This window comes from Bombyx mori, chromosome 11 (genome assembly GCF_030269925.1).
Source record: "Bombyx mori chromosome 11, ASM3026992v2".
NCBI lineage: Eukaryota > Metazoa > Arthropoda > Insecta > Lepidoptera > Bombycidae > Bombyx > Bombyx mori.
The window spans coordinates 13,585,421-13,602,303 of record NC_085117.1 but is presented as its reverse complement, the minus strand read 5'-3'; the positions used below and the strand labels follow the sequence as shown (position 1 = coordinate 13,602,303).

General features: G+C 35.1%; 1 protein-coding gene across 8 annotated transcripts in view; it reads right to left on the bottom strand.

The window, feature by feature from the left end:
• Nucleotides 1–5,026: 5,026 nt before the first annotated feature.
• The window catches only part of LOC101745400 (F-actin-uncapping protein LRRC16A), a 30,874-nt gene continuing 19,017 nt past the window's right edge, over nucleotides 5,027–16,883 (bottom strand). Inside the window, exons 19-28 of one of the 8 annotated variants that reach the window (XM_062671209.1) lie at nucleotides 16,278–16,398; nucleotides 15,782–15,802; nucleotides 15,144–15,318; nucleotides 13,696–13,909; nucleotides 12,774–12,820; nucleotides 12,156–12,248; nucleotides 10,290–10,373; nucleotides 8,511–8,573; nucleotides 7,068–7,100; nucleotides 5,027–6,347 (exon numbers count right to left, since the gene is read on the bottom strand). In XM_062671209.1, coding sequence (XP_062527193.1) covers nucleotides 6,331–6,347; nucleotides 7,068–7,100; nucleotides 8,511–8,573; nucleotides 10,290–10,373; nucleotides 12,156–12,248; nucleotides 12,774–12,820; nucleotides 13,696–13,909; nucleotides 15,144–15,318; nucleotides 15,782–15,802; nucleotides 16,278–16,398 — 868 coding nt within the window. In that variant the 3' untranslated portion in view covers nucleotides 5,027–6,330. Of the gene's footprint in view, nucleotides 6,348–7,067; nucleotides 7,101–8,448; nucleotides 8,574–10,289; nucleotides 10,374–12,155; nucleotides 12,249–12,773; nucleotides 12,821–13,695; nucleotides 13,910–15,143; nucleotides 15,319–15,781; nucleotides 15,803–16,277; nucleotides 16,399–16,883 lie in introns of those variants that run through there. The other 7 variants (XM_062671212.1, XM_062671213.1, XM_038013706.2 and 4 more) reach the window with 7 other exon arrangements.

Genomic DNA, 16,883 nt, shown 5'->3' with positions numbered 1-16,883 from the left:
GAGTACAATACAATAAAAAAGACTTCAATGCACTTAGGTACACCGAAATATGGGCAATATAGACAAAAGTGAATGAGAAAAATTATACTTAAAACTTAAAGTACAATGAGCCACTGAAGTTGGAAACCTATGGAAATGAAACGTCAACAAAAAAATCGTGCCCAATGAAGTAGGAAACCTATGGAAATGAAACGTCAACCAAAATTTCGTGCCAGTGTGACGTCATCTGGCCACAAAACATGGCGGCTTTAGTGCTGTACAAAAGATTTCAATGTTATCAGGTTTTATCGATAAACGATCTTGGCTCATTTTATTTTAAATATTGTTGAGTATTACTTATTTGTAGAATTTATACTTTAATGGGAAGTAAGTAGGTGTATTGTTATGTGCAAATATGATATGATTTAGATGGGTCAAATCAAAGACAAGTTCGTCCTTCGAATTTGCCAAGTAAACGATATAATGATTTTTAAAAGTTGCTACACTGATTTTATAAAATTGTCGTTTGTCGCAAAACATAAAGATATGGCGTAGTTCAAAGCCATCAGCCCATTTCTAGCATGCTAAATGTTATCGTATTTTAAGTACGTGTTTTTCTTAGACTATTACAATCTATTTTAATTGTTTTGCTGACTCTAAAGTCCGTAACATACTACCGCAGCGCACCCCAAGGAAGGTGCGCCGCACCATTTGAATCACTTTCGCTTAAGAGTGATTCAAATTTTAAACTTATCAAGGGACCGCGTGAAAAAAAAAACACCTACAGAACATTTATTCATTAATTAAAAACGTCATTCCTTGTGACTTCCTCTCTAAAATCATTTAATTATTAAATATTTAACAAATTTACAATAGTGTTTTACTCACTGCGGAATAAAACTATTTTATTTAAATAGTTCCGAAGAGATTTTGTCGGTAGCCTTTTTCCCGAAATATCTAAACAGAATGTCTAAATATGTTTTGATGACATATTTTAAAGTGGTATTTATGATTAGTGTCATGATCAATAGATTCCGACCGAAAAATGGATTTTTCGGATGAGGGCTCCATAATGAATTTAAATACATATAGATAATAGTTTTAGGGCATCGACTTTCTTGAGATCCTATAAAATACGTTTTAATTATTATTTTTGTATGTTTTAAGCATAATAAATTATGAAATTTTATATAATCAATCATATTAAATCGATATCAAAGTCAATAAATAATGTACAACCCAAAACAGACGGCCGAACTGACGTGACAATGACATTTGGCGCGCTAAACATGGCGGATTTTCGGCCTCATTAGACGGAGACGGAGATATTTACGTATATTCATGTTTCATTTTATGTACGCACTGAAATACTGTTATATTGTTTTCCTGCGAGTTAAAGTGCTGAGTAAGAACGAGATAGATATATGTAGGTGTCCCTACTATATAGGTCTATGTTCGTGCCACTGTGACGTCATCTGGCCACAAAACATGGCGGTTTTAGTGCTGCCCAGAAGATTTTAATGTAAGTAGGTTTTATCGATAAACGTTCTTGGCTCATTTTAATTTAAATATTGTTGAGTGAATGTATTTGTAGAATTTATACTTTAATAGGAAGTAAGTATGATGTGATTTAGATATTATGTGAAATCTAAGACGAGTTCGTGCTTCAAATTTGCCAAGTAAACGATATGACGATTTTTAAAATTTGCTACACTGATTTTATAAAGTTGTCGTTTGCCGCAAAACATAAAGATATGGCGTAGTACAGTGCCATCTGCCCATTTCTAGCATGCTGAATGTTATCATATTTTGAGTACGTGTTTTTCTTAGGCTATTACAATCTATTTTAATTGTTTTGCTGACTCTAAAGTCCGTAACACACTACCGCAGCGCACCTCAAGGAAGGTACGCCGCACCATTTGAATCACTCTCACTTGAGAATGATTCAAATTTTAAAATTATCAAGGGACCGCCTGATAAAAAAAAAAGTGTGTGTGTCCGCTCCGACGCACGACTGGAGTTTACTGGATATAAAAAATTAAACGAAACAATACGAGAAATAGTTCTATATTACGACAACACGATACACTACAGATTATTAACAAATTAACGAGACACAAAACAAACGACTAACAAATATATGAAAATACAATAATGAGAGAAACGCGCGATCAGTACGAGGCTTTGTGGCGGACTGCCGGCGCAGCAGCCCGGCGTCACCTGCGATAACGCGGCCGCGCGTTGGCTCCTGATTGGCGCGCGCACGCATCACGCAATCAGGAGCCAATCAGGCGCATAACGCATTTCGTGTGACATGCTAGTACGATTTTGATTGGCGCGCGCACGCATCACGCAATCAGGAGCCAATCAGGCGCATAACGCATTTCGTGTGACATGCTAGTACGATTTTGGTCCCCATAATTTTCATACCCCGGGCCTATATATGTAAATCGATTCTAAAGGAGTAAACTCCAATAAACTCCAAAAACACCTACAGAACATTTATTCGTTAATAAAATTACAAACGCCATTCCTTGTGACTTCCTCTCTAAAATCACTTAATTATTAAATATTTAACGAGTTGACAATAGTGTTATAAAACTATTTTATTTAAATAGTTCCGACGACTTTCTTGAGATCCTATAAAATATCTTTTAATTATTATTTTTGTATGTTTTAAGCATGATAAAATAAGAAATTTTATATAAGCAATCATATTAAATCGATATCAAAGTCAATAAATAATGTACAACCCAAAACAGACGGCCGAACTGACGTGACAATGACATTTGGCGCGCTAAACATGGCGGATTTTCGGCCTCATTAGACGGAGACGGAGACATTTACGTATATTCTAGACTTGCGCAAAACATCACTTCCCAATGTAATGTGATATGACATCACTTTTACAGATAGGTGATATTACTCGAAAACATTACACATCACTCTTAACATTACTCGGTGCGTTCAATAGATACTGTGACGACGAATACATTGTATCTATACACCCGAATCATTACCTAAGTGATGTGTTGATACACATCACTTAGGTAATGATTGATTCGGGTGTGTCATTACAGTAGTGTATTACAATACAAAGTATGAACTTTGTATTGTAATACACTGTTATAATAATTGACAGAGATTGACTTACTTAATAATATAATAATTATATTTTTTACTTAATATAATTTATTGTGGGATGAACGGATTTCATATGGCGACTTAGACTGCAAATTGAGCTCGACAATAATGTTAATATACGAGAGCAGTAGATGCATTGTTTCGGCGCGATATCCTCAAAGTGCATCCAAGGAGGACTGTACTTTCATTTAGACGCCGTTATTTTTTTCACTTATTAAACACGCATTAAAACAAATAATAAAACTATCTTCAAACAAGTGCTTAAGTAATTCAAATCAAACACAAAAATTAATATGAAATATTACTAAACAATTACGAGCGACTAGCGATTTTACAAAAGTTGCGAATAAAAAATTAAGTAAGTACTTGCGGGGAGCTACCGGCTGGCCGCATGAAAAATATAAACACAAATACCTATATTAAAATTCAGACGTACCATAGGTATAAAAATGTACCTAGCGGCCAGGACATACGGTTCAAAATCACTAGGAATAATTCCGTGTCGCTTGCTCATTTATTTTGCGTCGATCGGTCTGTCTCGCTCGCTCGGTTCCGTTCATGTATTAAGCAACATTACACGACAAAGAAAGAAACATGTTGGGTGATAGTGTGATGTTTGTTTCCTTCGCGTAATGTGTGATGTTGCATTACATCGTAGAGTAATATTACCCGAGTAATATCACTCGCATTACTTACACATGTCTAGTATATTCATGTTTCATTTTATGTACGCACTGAAATACTGTTATATTGTTTTCCTGCGAGTTAACGTGCTGAGTAAGAACGAGATAGATATATGTTTATGTATGTGCCTTCAAAATGGGTGCTATTTATATAAGCAATTGTACGTATAGAACAATATGTCGTGTCCCTACTATATAGGTCTATGCAATGAGCGGACCTTTCGCTCGCTGAAAGCGATTCGTTCCAGTCAACCTATGGATGGAGATAATTTAGGAAATTGAATAGGATGATGCAGTGCAAGGACATCACGAAAATAATTACATAAATATGTGTATAAATGAATACATACATATAAATATGAATCAATACTTACTTCATAACATTGATTTTTAAGGAACTCTATGCAAAGTAAACAGGAAGTAAAAATTAATACATACATATTTAATACGGTTTACAAAATAAATGACGACCCATCTAACGTGATGATATAGAGAACAAAATATAATGATTTACATTCGAATACATAAACAGACTCATCTTGCTATAAAACTTTATTTTTTTTAGTAGTTGAGGCATACTCAGTTTGTGGTTCTCACATGATCTAAACGGACTTGCATAAGAACATATAAGACTTCTTCTTCCTTCTGTCAGACAGAGGTAGGTGAATGAGTTTGATGGGCGAAATTCAGACCTATTAATATTTTCGATGACCGTAAATAAATTTTATACAAAAGTTAAAGACGCTCAAGCTCTTCAATAATGAAAGTGTTCCTCCGTAAAATTACGCAAAAAGAAGCCTTTGCGTACAACCTTAGTAGCGGTTGTTAGAAAATTACGTAGATTACGAAGAGCCACCTGAAGCAAATATTTTAAAAGTTTACGGCCTACAAGCTGACCGATTTCCATACCCACCTCCTTATACTCTTTATATCGTCTGTGATTTTAACGAGGTTTTGTTACAGTATTACGATCGAAACTGGTACGGAAACCTGACTGCAAGGGGTTCACAAGATTATGTTTAGGAAGGTAAAAGCTCTGTATACCACTAACCAAACGCTCGATTACCTTAGAGAGAAATAGTAAAATATAAATAGGCCTATATTTGAAAGGATTTGATTTAGAACTCATCTAACTCGAAAGTTACTACTGTTGCACGACGTCGGAAAAATAAACTTTATTTTATAAAAAACCAAAACAGTCACATAAATAAAACAAGTGATTTAATTGTATTATGATTTACTTTCAAACATTATCACAACGCTCTAGACATAAAATTGCACCATAAAATAAACGTACCTTAAAATCAGTCTGGTACCGAAAGGCTAGATAAAATGAACGTAATTGGAATGAATACAAAAATACTATGAAATAATTTAGCAATATACAACTACATTAGTAATGTTACATAGGTACATGAAATTTCCAATAGAAGACAGCCTTCACGCGTTCAAGAGAAAAAACTCATGCCAAAGGATTACAAATATTATACTCTAATGAACACTTACAAGTGTGGGGCGAGCTACATTATCAAGTTTCGAAAAGTCTAATCTTACATGGCTGCTGTGCACTAACTTATCTAATAATTCATTTTCGATTTTGAACTTTATTTTTAAAAATCACATTTTCTTTCATTTCTATACAAAAAGATTAAGGAATGTAATTTAATTTTGGAAGATAACATATTTTAATCACGTGAATTATTTTAATTTATAATTAATAATAACGGAATCACTTCAAAAAGATTGTGCGTTAGACAATGTAGGCCTTCTAAACATGACTAGGCAAAGACCAAATCGATATCACTTAATAATTTTCTGATTTTACAATGAATAAAATATCTAATAAATAAAATCTTTGTAAATCATCATCTCATAGAATAAATATAAATGAAGATTAATTATATTCATTTGTGGATCGCAATATTTTAAAGTATAAATTTAAATGTTATTTAAAAGTAGTTTATAATTTTCAGAAATATCTATTACTTTTGTGAATGAATATAACATTCACATAGGTATTATAACTATTTAGTTAGAATATAAACTTATTTAGTACATATAATTTTTAAATCAATCACAATCCGGCAAGTTACTACGAAGACGAAGGCTACAAAATCAATATTACTTACACATGAGAAATAAAATTAAATGAGTATACATATATTATATTTGCATTAAATATGTTAAAAATTATAATGACTATAATAATTGATAACACAATACTAACTCAATCACAGTACATAAATTTGATTGACTATTAATTATTAATGTATATATCCTAGTATCCAGTTGAAAATATGAACTATTATTTTATTATACTATTCTATTCAGATACAGAAAAAAATTCGTGCTTTTAATTTCATCGCTATTTTATTTATATTTCTGGAACACTAAGACCGTAATAAAATGTCTAAAATGTTAAAATTCTAACTGGCACAATTATGAGCATCCAATAATTTTACATCATTTTTTTGTGGAAACTGGACAATGAACCCTGGTCAGATAACCGTCGCGTCCTCATTGATTAGGTTTCTGCGCCCTCTGAAAATCACAAACGATATTATCGTACAATAATTATGTACTGTAAGCTTATTTTTTTCATCTTTAATCTGATGTAATTAGTATTTTTAGTATGAAACATCTTCGTCACGGGCTTTATCAATATAATATCATTCTCAGATTTTTTCATTATTATTTCATTTTATTTATAATTTATTAATTTATTTAATGTACATATTACTTTTATTAATTCAGTACTTCTTAAAAATTAACTAGTAATTTTCATGAACTTTATTATCATATCGAGGGATAAAAGGCTATTTGGTTTTTAGCGACATTTTTGCAACTTTACAGGAGAGCTATTTAAAGATTGAAATTTGAAAAAAATAACATAAAAAACAACTTCTTCAACTATTTGAATGGAATAAACATAATTGAAGTTTGTTAAAGGTCTAATATCTACACAATATGTCACTGGTGCTGCCATCTGTCTTGCAATGTCGGTAGACATGTTTATTTGTTCTATAAGGTTTTAAATAAAATTCAGCCTGTGCCACTCGTCAATACGAATACGTTGTTTTCTTTTTGGTTATGGGCTATACGCTCATAAAAATCGCGGTCTTAATAAATAATTAAAAATGTCGAATTGTTGAGGCTAATACAAAACAAAACGCACCTTTAATTACAAATATAAATGTCGCTTAAACTAAATAGTCTTTCATATCTCGATATAAACTACTATATGTCAAAAATTAAACTAACCAGGCGTCAACGGATGGTCACGTAACATTGAACCTGCAATCATAAAAATATATTTCAATACTGTAACAAAAAAACAGTGATTGATGTAAGCTCTGTATTCGATGTTATGATTGTAAGCAACCTATGATGCATAATGCGAACAAATCTTAAATTACAAGAACTACTTTCTATTTATAACCTATATAAGCTCCCACCTAATACGCTCAAAGTCATTATTATTACCACAATATCATTAAATAAAAGAGGCTATTCATTTGTAAAATTAGATTTTACAACTAAATATTAATTTTAATCAAACAAAATTTTAAAGCATGCCCAGTATAAAATTAGATAACTAATTATAGAACATGCCGCCTTTATACAACACCAAAGCGTTTATTACCTACGTTTACTAAGTTTATTTAAGAAAATATAAACAGCGCAATTAAGCTCTATAACAAGATACTGTACAATGTACTGACTGTAATTACCAAATTTCAAAATTCATTCATCATCAGTAGGTATTAAATTGTGGCGGCACCAAAGTAGCATTAGTATCATAAAAAGTAAACAGGTATTTACTGAAGTTGTCAATGAATTTCAGTAAAGTACTGTAAGTTTTTCATATGGATGTTATATGTAAAGGAGCACCATCTCAGTGTATAGGAAATAGTCAATGTGGCAGTAGTTACTGTCAGTTTTTCATATGGAGGGTAAAAGTAAGGAGCACCTTCTCAGTGTATTAAAAATTGTCCGCTGAAACGGAACCAATTAAGGTGGTGCCATAGTAGCAAGTGGAAAGATTTTAAGCGCCATAATATACTACCACACTTAATTTCAATTCAGCACACTCAATCTATATCTATATAAAAATGAATTGCTGTTCGTTAGTCTCGCTAAAACTCGAGAAAGGCTTGACCGATTTGGCTAATTTTGGTCTTGAATTATTTGTGAAAGTCCAGAGAAGGTTTAAAAGGTAGATAAATATGAAACTACTCGGAATTAAATAAAAATAACAATTTTGTTTTTCCTTTGATATGTCCCCCGTCGGACGGATTCCTTTTATTTGTTTTACTTTTAAGTTTATTTTATACAAAAGCTTAGGTGATTTTATTTATCGATTGAGGCACTACGAAGTCTGCCGTGTCAGCTAGTTCTGCTTAAAATTCTGCTATATTCATATAATTTCCACTTGCTACACTAGTGCTATTTCGACGAGTCTTCCAACAATTACTTGCTGTTTACAGTTGGTAAATTTTTCAACTTGTCCCCTATACAAGATGGTGCTCTATACTTCTCTACCATCCTTTTTCACTCAATGAACATAAAAAAACGAGCTTAAAACACACAAAAACAAAAACAAAAAACCATCGCACATGTAAAGCAGCATTCAAGCCATTACCTACACGAAGTGGCACATCGACACTAGAACTCAGTACAGAATAGCGTCTGAAAGTTGGTTACTGGTTAGTGCAGCGCCCGGCGTGATGCCCACGATGCTGCCGCCGACGCACGCCTCCACTCCTTCTGTAGACCACCACCGTAACATCAAACCACCACAAAACAAGATATGACAACCACGAATGTTAAACAGAGAAGATTAGAATATTAGAAGATTGCACAAAGTGGGAATTAGTTCAATACTGCAATAATTGTTACGTTATAATACTCATTGGAAAAATAAATATAAAAAAAAAGACATGCCCGCTGGCTGAGTTTCTAGCCAGTTCTTCTCAGGACGGAGGCTAGTTTTTGTGAATTGGCGGTAGTTCTTTTTGACAGTCAACAAGTATGTACTTTCATTTATGTTGAATAATTTTTTTTTGATTTGATTTGATTTAAATACCTATTAGGTACTTTTTTGTAAACAAAATAATATAAATCATAATCAGAAAAATATAATTGTCATATCTAGTTACGTTTGTTACTTCGTTGTTATAACGATTTTTGATAGCGAATATGTTGTAGTAAAGTTAGATTGATAGAAATGGTTCGCTATGGCTAATGAAGTGGGGAAGTCATGGCATGCTCTTTCCATAGCTTTTTGATGATTGTCATGATGCATCAATTTTACAATTAAACAAACCAGGTTTGTTAAGCATTGGTGAATATGTAGACTTGAAAAGTATTATTTTTAGATATTTTATGAAAGTACATTGAGGTGTTACATACACGTGAAATGATGAAAGTTTCTCATAGATAAATAAAAGCCATTCAAAATTTCAAAATGATTTCAGAGACAAAAAGTACGTATAAAAAACCATTATGTAAAATTTAGTATCTACATGCTTTAATAGTGTCTCAAATACGCAAAATTTGTACGATTCATTATAAAAAGAATTTAAACTTAGGCATTCCACGAGAAAGCAGTAGTGAGATACTAACTAGGCGACAGCGATATGTGCAGGTTAGAGTAAAGTTACTTATAATATAGTGTTTTTTTTTATAATCTTGAAATTAACGTAATTACATCACATAGTAATTAAATTATAGGTTTCAAATATTTCCTTCTATGCGACACATGGGAATTTGGAAATTGATGTGTCCAAAACACAAACTAAACTATTTTTGTAATTTAAATGAGAAAATGTATAGTGAATAATGTCATGTGAATAATGGCTTGTGGTTTATGCACTTATGTATAATGTCACGAACTGATTAATATTCTGTTTAGTTTTAATTTGGCTTTGGTACGTTTCAATACGTTTCGGTACAATATCTATCTTCTATATATATACCTATATATAAATGAATTGCTGTTCGTTAGTCTCGCTAAAACTCGAGAACGGCTGGACCGATTGGCTAATTTTGATCTTAAATTATTTGTGAAAGTCCAGAGAAGGTTTAAAAGGTTAGATAAATATGAAAAAAAGCTCGATATTAAATAAAAATAACAATTTTGGTTTTCCTTTGATGTGTCCCCCGTCGGACGGATTCCTTTTGTTTGTTTTAAGTTTATGTTATACAAAAGTTTAGTTCTTTTATTTATCGATTGAGGCACTACGAAGTCTGCCGGGTAAGCTAGTAAAATATATAAATCTCAATCTCGACATTAGAACTATAGGGGCGTTTTTTTTTTTTTGCGGATGTGGATGTGTTTTTTTTGTGTAGTCTATGGTTTTAGATTTACTGTGGTCAACCGAGATTTGGAAAAAATGGAACGCGAATTTACGTGTTCAGTGTGGCGACATGTGTACGTTATGGTTGTGTGTGATTGTCTGTGTGAGCATGCGGCGTCCTCACCGGTGGTGCAGACGGCGGCGGTGTCGGGGTTGCCGGCGACGGACCAGGGCCGCGCCTTGCCGCCCGCGCGACCGCACCCGTTCCCTAGCGCACAAGCCCACGTTACACACACGAGACACACGTTGCCATAATGTAAAAAGCGTATACACAAAACCAAGCGTTCGCGTTTGTGTGAACCACTCTATTTAGGAAGACAATGAATAATTTGTCTGTTTGTATGAGAAATAAATTTTTTTCTTGCTTTGTTGATTAATGGAAGAGCTCTCGGTCCATCGGATGTCGAGTGGTTATACAATGTTTATGTATATTTAAGATTAATGATAGCTAGTAAGCGAAACATAAAATTTCACAATGACCATTGTTTATTTCATTCTCATATACTTATTAAAGATTAATTTATTTCACCCAAACGCCAACACTTTTACTGTGTTAGATAAATTTGCTGACGTAGCGAGACACGTTTAATTATTACGCAGACAGCAAAACGAACACTTTTAAAAAGATTACTAAAAGAAAAATTAGCATTTTATTATAATTGCACATACACATGACATACACATAAATATCATTTGTACATAATTTTCCTATTACTCTGTACTGTGTCTTGTTTTCTGTGTGTACATAAATAAATAAATAAATAAATCATTTCTCGTATTAATCACCGCCAAACCAAACCATCCACATAAGCTTTGCAAGCTATTTTCAAAAGTTTCCACAAGATTTACAAATGAACACATTTTGTTAAAGAACAGCTATATTTTCATTTATAGCCGTATATAAGAAGCAGATGTGCCCACAGTCTATCTGATGTTAAATAGAGACGGGTGTCTCCGTTTTTTTTTTGTAACAGCGACTGCCTGGCCGTTTGTCGCATTAAATGAATTCTTTGCAGTAAAAATAGGGCCTACGGTTTTACATAGTTCGGACGTAGATATCACTATAATATGTAAATGCTAATATTTACCCAAAGAAAATAATAATAATTTTTTTTATAGTTTAGATGGTTGGACGAGCTCACAGCCCACCTGGTTTTAAGTGGTTACTGAAGCCCATAGACATCTACAGCGTAAATGCGCCACCCTTCAAACCGAAACGCATTACTGCTTCTCAGCAGAAATAGGTAAGATGGTGGTACCTACCCGTGCGGACTCACAAGAGGTCCTACCACCAGTAATTACGCAAATTATAATTTTGCAGGTTTGATTTTTATTACACGATGTTATTCCTTCACCGTGGAAGTCAATCGTGAACATTTGTTGAGTACATATTTCATTAGAAAAATTTGTACCCGCCTGAGATTCGAACACCGGTGCATCGCTATATACGAATGCACCGGACGTCTTATCCTTTAGGCCACGACGACTTCATTATTCGACGAATTAGATTATTCTTAGAGATTTTGAAGTTGCAATAGAATGTAGTTTCATTGTAGCGCAACATAAAATTATTTCGTGTTAGACTTAACCCTTTTGGATTTATCAAATCACGATTTGACTTAGTGGACCCGATCAAAGTTTTATAAACATAATGAGATGAGTATATTATAAACGGAATTATCACTAGCCATCTTGTCCGGAACAAAAATAAGCAATGATCGAATAAAATTAATTTGTCAAGTTCTGAACATAGTTAGTTGTCTCCGTCCTCAGAGGTGAGTTAAATGGGCGTTGTCATCTTTTTCAGTTGATCCCATATTATGTGGATTCGATGCGGCGTGTCCTCTTATGATGTTGCATAGAGATTTAGCATGAGCTGTACGATCAACCATCTGTCTGACCTGTCTGTAGCCTTATACGACCACCATAGGAAGATCTCACTCGATTCAATTCTGAAATCGCATTTAGTGTTAATTGTCTCGTCACTCACCCATCGTGTTGACATTGTCGGAGGACCTAGACGGCGGCGGAGTGGTTGCCGGTTTTGCTCCTACGTTGTCGGAAGACTTGCAGCGGGAAACGTCTGAAGGATTTGTGAAATACATATTATTATACATATGGAAACTGCGTAAAATTAATTACTAAAATTAATTAAACTAGTGGTCCCCCGGTAGCCGAAATTCGACTTTAATTAATTGAAATTATAAGTTTGTACACTATTATGATTCTGTTGTCAAATAGAATACTTCTATAATCAGAGATTACGCCAAGACTACACTTTAGACAAATATTAAATTAAAGACAAACAATATTTAATCTATTCTCAATTTGACCAGACTAAAGCAATAAGAAAAGTTTGACAATAAACAAATAGTATGCATGTGTGTGTGTATCAAATACATGGTAGTGTGTGTTATATTTTTCTTATTAATTTAATCTATTTATTACGCATAATTAAAAGAAAATATTAAAATTCTGCAATCTTTCTCTATATTTTTTATAAGTGTGGGAAATTTCATACTCCTCCGTTCGCGCAATTTTCGTAACAATTGGTATATAATTTTTGCTTCACTTATTAATATATAGATTTAAAATAAAAAAAACTTACCGCACTCGAGCAGAACGGGCGTACTCTCCCCGGACGTAACGCTGTACCTGAAATCATTCATGTTCATTTTAGATAAATTTCATTGCACATAAGATGACATATTATATTAGAGGCGTTAAAAAATATTAACACATACTTTATTTCAGTATTTTTGTCAATACTTTAGTTTAGTTAAAAAAAAACACAATAATGCTTCCTGTCTTGTGGATAACAGTTGTACAGCGGCACAGAGTTGTACAGATCAGTGATAGCCTTGAGAGGCTATTTCAGTTTCACTCTAGCGTGTAGGTGAGCTCTCATGGCTCAAACCTGGATGTGTTGCTAGCAGTGGCCCTAACAAGAGCAGTGCTTCGGAGAATCTACCACCGGATCGGAATCGCGACCCGCTGAGAAGATCCGGCGAGAAGCTCAGTGGGCTGTGACTATGGGTATTTCATTAGTGAGAATGGTACGACAGAACATTCAAAGGAAGGCGATTGAGAATGAATCTATTTCTAAGAGACCTAAAAGACTAAAATATAGATTTTTATTATTATTATTATTTTATTGCTTAGGTGGGTGAACGAGCTCACAGCCCACTTGGTGTTAAGTGGTTACTGGAGCCCATAGACATCTACAAGGTAAATGCGCCACCCACCTTGAGATATAAGTTCTAAGGTCTCATAATAGTTACAACGGCTGCCCCACCCTTCAAACCGGAACGTATTACTGCTTCACGGCAGAAATAGGCAGGGTGGTGGTACCTACCCGCGCGGACTCACAAGAGGTCCTACTCCTGGAGGTATAATAGAAGGGAAGGTTAGGCAATCCAGGCGTCATAGTAACAGAAATCGACGTAATTACTTCAGTGCGCCGCGTAGGGCACCGGTGACCTACATGGCAGTCAAAGGGTTAAAAAAGATATTAAATAAGGTGCGGTTACAGCGTGTCGTCCCGGTGCGAGTCGCGGCGCGGCGAGGGCGAGGCCAGCGACGAGAGCGAGTGCAGGGAGCGCGACGTGCGGGAGAGGGACGGCTCCTCGCTGCCGGGCGGCGTGCGGCACGTGCGCCAGAACTCCTCCAGCCCCTCGTCCATCTCCTGCGCGCCGTCCGCCACGGGCCGGCTGGGCGCGCGCGTCTTCGCACGCCGCGGCCGACCTGCGCACAGCGGGACCACTCTACACTGCGTGCACAACTCTAGTGCGGTCCGAGTTAGTTGCGAAACATCACACGGACGAGTTTGAGTTTGTTTAATTCATAAACAACTCCTCGTAGCTTAATTTTTTTAAATATCTTAAATATGTACATGTGAGTCGTCTATTATCAAAGGTGGCAATCTGTGCATTTGGACAAAAAAATGTTATTGATATGTCAATACAGATTGATTTGAATATAATCGTCTCCTTCAAAGAATACGGTTCAAAACCTGCATTAAATGAAGGTTAATACTTAACCTGTTATTTATCTAAGATGTCGTTCAGAAGAGTTTTGTGACTGCCAATGGAATATAAAGTCAATAATTCGTTTTTCTGATTTACCAATAATTGTCCAAAAGTCACATTGCCAGCTTTGATAATAGTCGACTCATGTATCAATAAACATGTCTGTGAAATTTATTTAGAAATAAATAATACAGTTTTATTTACTTTTACAAATAAACGTTTTGATTGTATTATAAATTTTTCTGTCTGTGTTCTGTTAATACATTAATTGATGTAGATTATTTTTTAAGTTATGCATTTTTATATTCACTCGAGCAATGCAATAAACTATTGTATCACAATTTGAATTATGACGTATTAGTGTTACGATTGATAAAGTTCTGAGTTTGTCATTTGTCACGTTTGAGTGTTAAAAGTTTGCAAATTAACAAATGAAAATCGGGTTGAGACTTTAATGATGATATGGATGAACCAGAAGAATTTCTTGAAAGTGAAAATACTGAGGGAATAAATGAACAAATTTTAGAAAATACAAGAACTGTAAGACCGCAGTGGAATTGAAGACCACAAGACAGATACAAAGATTTTATAATGGACTAGCTGTACCCGTCCGCGTCGCTGGGCATTTAAAATTAACATTATTATTTCTCACCCCCACAACGATTCTCATCATTAACGCCCCCGCAACTGGTGTAGGGAGTCCAACACTCATATAAATGTTAGCCTATCCATTAAGTACGTGTATTATCTACATGGATACCAAGTTTCAAGTCAATCGGATGCATGGTTCAGTAGTTATAACGGAACATCCGTAAAAACCACTGTAGATTTATATAATCGTATAGATATATTCGTATAGACAAGAACTGGAAGATCGCTGTGGAACAGAAGACCACGTGACAGATACAAAGGCTCTATAATGGTAGATGGAGAGTTCTCTTTATGCGCACCTTTGACGAGATGCCTGAGCGTGTGGGCCGGCAGGTCGGCGAGTCCGTCGGTGGCCTCGGCGTGCAGCGGCGGCAGGGACAGCATCTCGTTACTGCTGCACTGCTGCTCCGCCACGGACTTGGGCCGCACGCGCCGCCCGCCGCGCTCCCGCCGCCGCCCGCCCAGCGGCGTCGCCTGCCACACGCGCCCCACTCAACTCATTACCTAACCACGACAGTGCTGGCTAATGCGCGCTTCACACGACCTCAACCCGTATGCTTTTTACTGGTGAGTCCGCACGGGTAGGTACCACCGCCCTGACGTGAAGCAGTAATGCGTTTCGGTTTGAAGGGCGGGGCAACCGTTGTAACTATACTGAAACCTTAGAACTTATATCTCAATGATATCTATGGCTTTGGTAACCATCTAACATCAGGAGGCCTGTGAGCTCGTCCACCCATTTAAGCAATAAAAAAAATTTATTAACGTTTATCAATTTATAGCATAGACTACAAAACGAGATAAAACGTGACGTCTTTATATGCGCCAAACGCTAATTCGATATTAACGTACTTTTTCGGGAACTCAAAACTTTATATGCCGAAAGCCCGAAAAACTCGCACGTTTCAATATCCACAGACAATTAAAAAAATCTTACCAAATTCAAGTAATCCAATTTCTATGTAGCATGAACAAATGAAACATAATTATGATCTGTAGCTCTCAAATACATTTCATTGTAGTGCGACTTTTTGGCGGGAGCGCGAGGAGTGAAGTTATGTGATTAGTTTTATTTTGTCTATTTAATGTTTCTTCAGGTTTAAATGTGTAATAATGGTGGTTTATTAACTGTTTAGTACCTATCTGTGAATGTGCACAAATATGGGAAAATGAAACAAAGCCGCTGAACGTAACTTCTCGAAATCCTCCAAAAAGTCCACTGAAAAAACCTTAGTAAATGACCATTTTACTGACATTATATTTCATCTCATATCATCTCATTTCATCACTCCATATTACATCTCAATCCATATTATCATTTTTCATAAAATAAAAATATAAATTAAAATAAGACATGACTTAAAGATCTTAGTAACCAGGTCATAAAATCCCTAAAAATAAAAGCGTTTTAGTGCTCGGTTGTAGTCACTTACTCCGGAGTGCGACACGGGCGTCAGTAGGTCGGGCATGTTACCGTCGGCGCCGGTGGCCGGCTCGCTGTCCGCGCTGTCCAGGTTCTCGCAGGCAGTCAGCGCGAGGCTCTCTACAGCTTGACTGCAAGAACGTATTCAAAATTAACCATTTTGACCGGTAATAACAAATCTTGAAACAAAACTATGCAAAGCAACTTGAGATATGAGATTGAATACCAATTCATTTACATTACGCCACAGAAACAAAATTATTGTATTGATATCGGTCCCCGATGCGTGTGGAAGTTTTCAAGTTAATAGGTCGACTTAAACTTGGTGCAAATTAGGTTAAGTTATGCCGGTACGAGTAACACCATCTGTCGTAGATAACGAAAATAAAATCTAACTACTAGAAGATTCTCGAATGTTCCAATTGTCTCGAGTATTTTCCTGAGTCCCAGCTTGTAGCAGTTATATAGATAGATCAAGCTAATAAAATCTTATTTAAAATAAAAATGTTTACTTGACTTTTTTTAACTATATATTTCTCAGACCAATAGCTTCAGTACTGGATACTGATTGTAGATAAAAAGAGAAGAAAAAAAAAAAAAAAATTGCTCCATAATA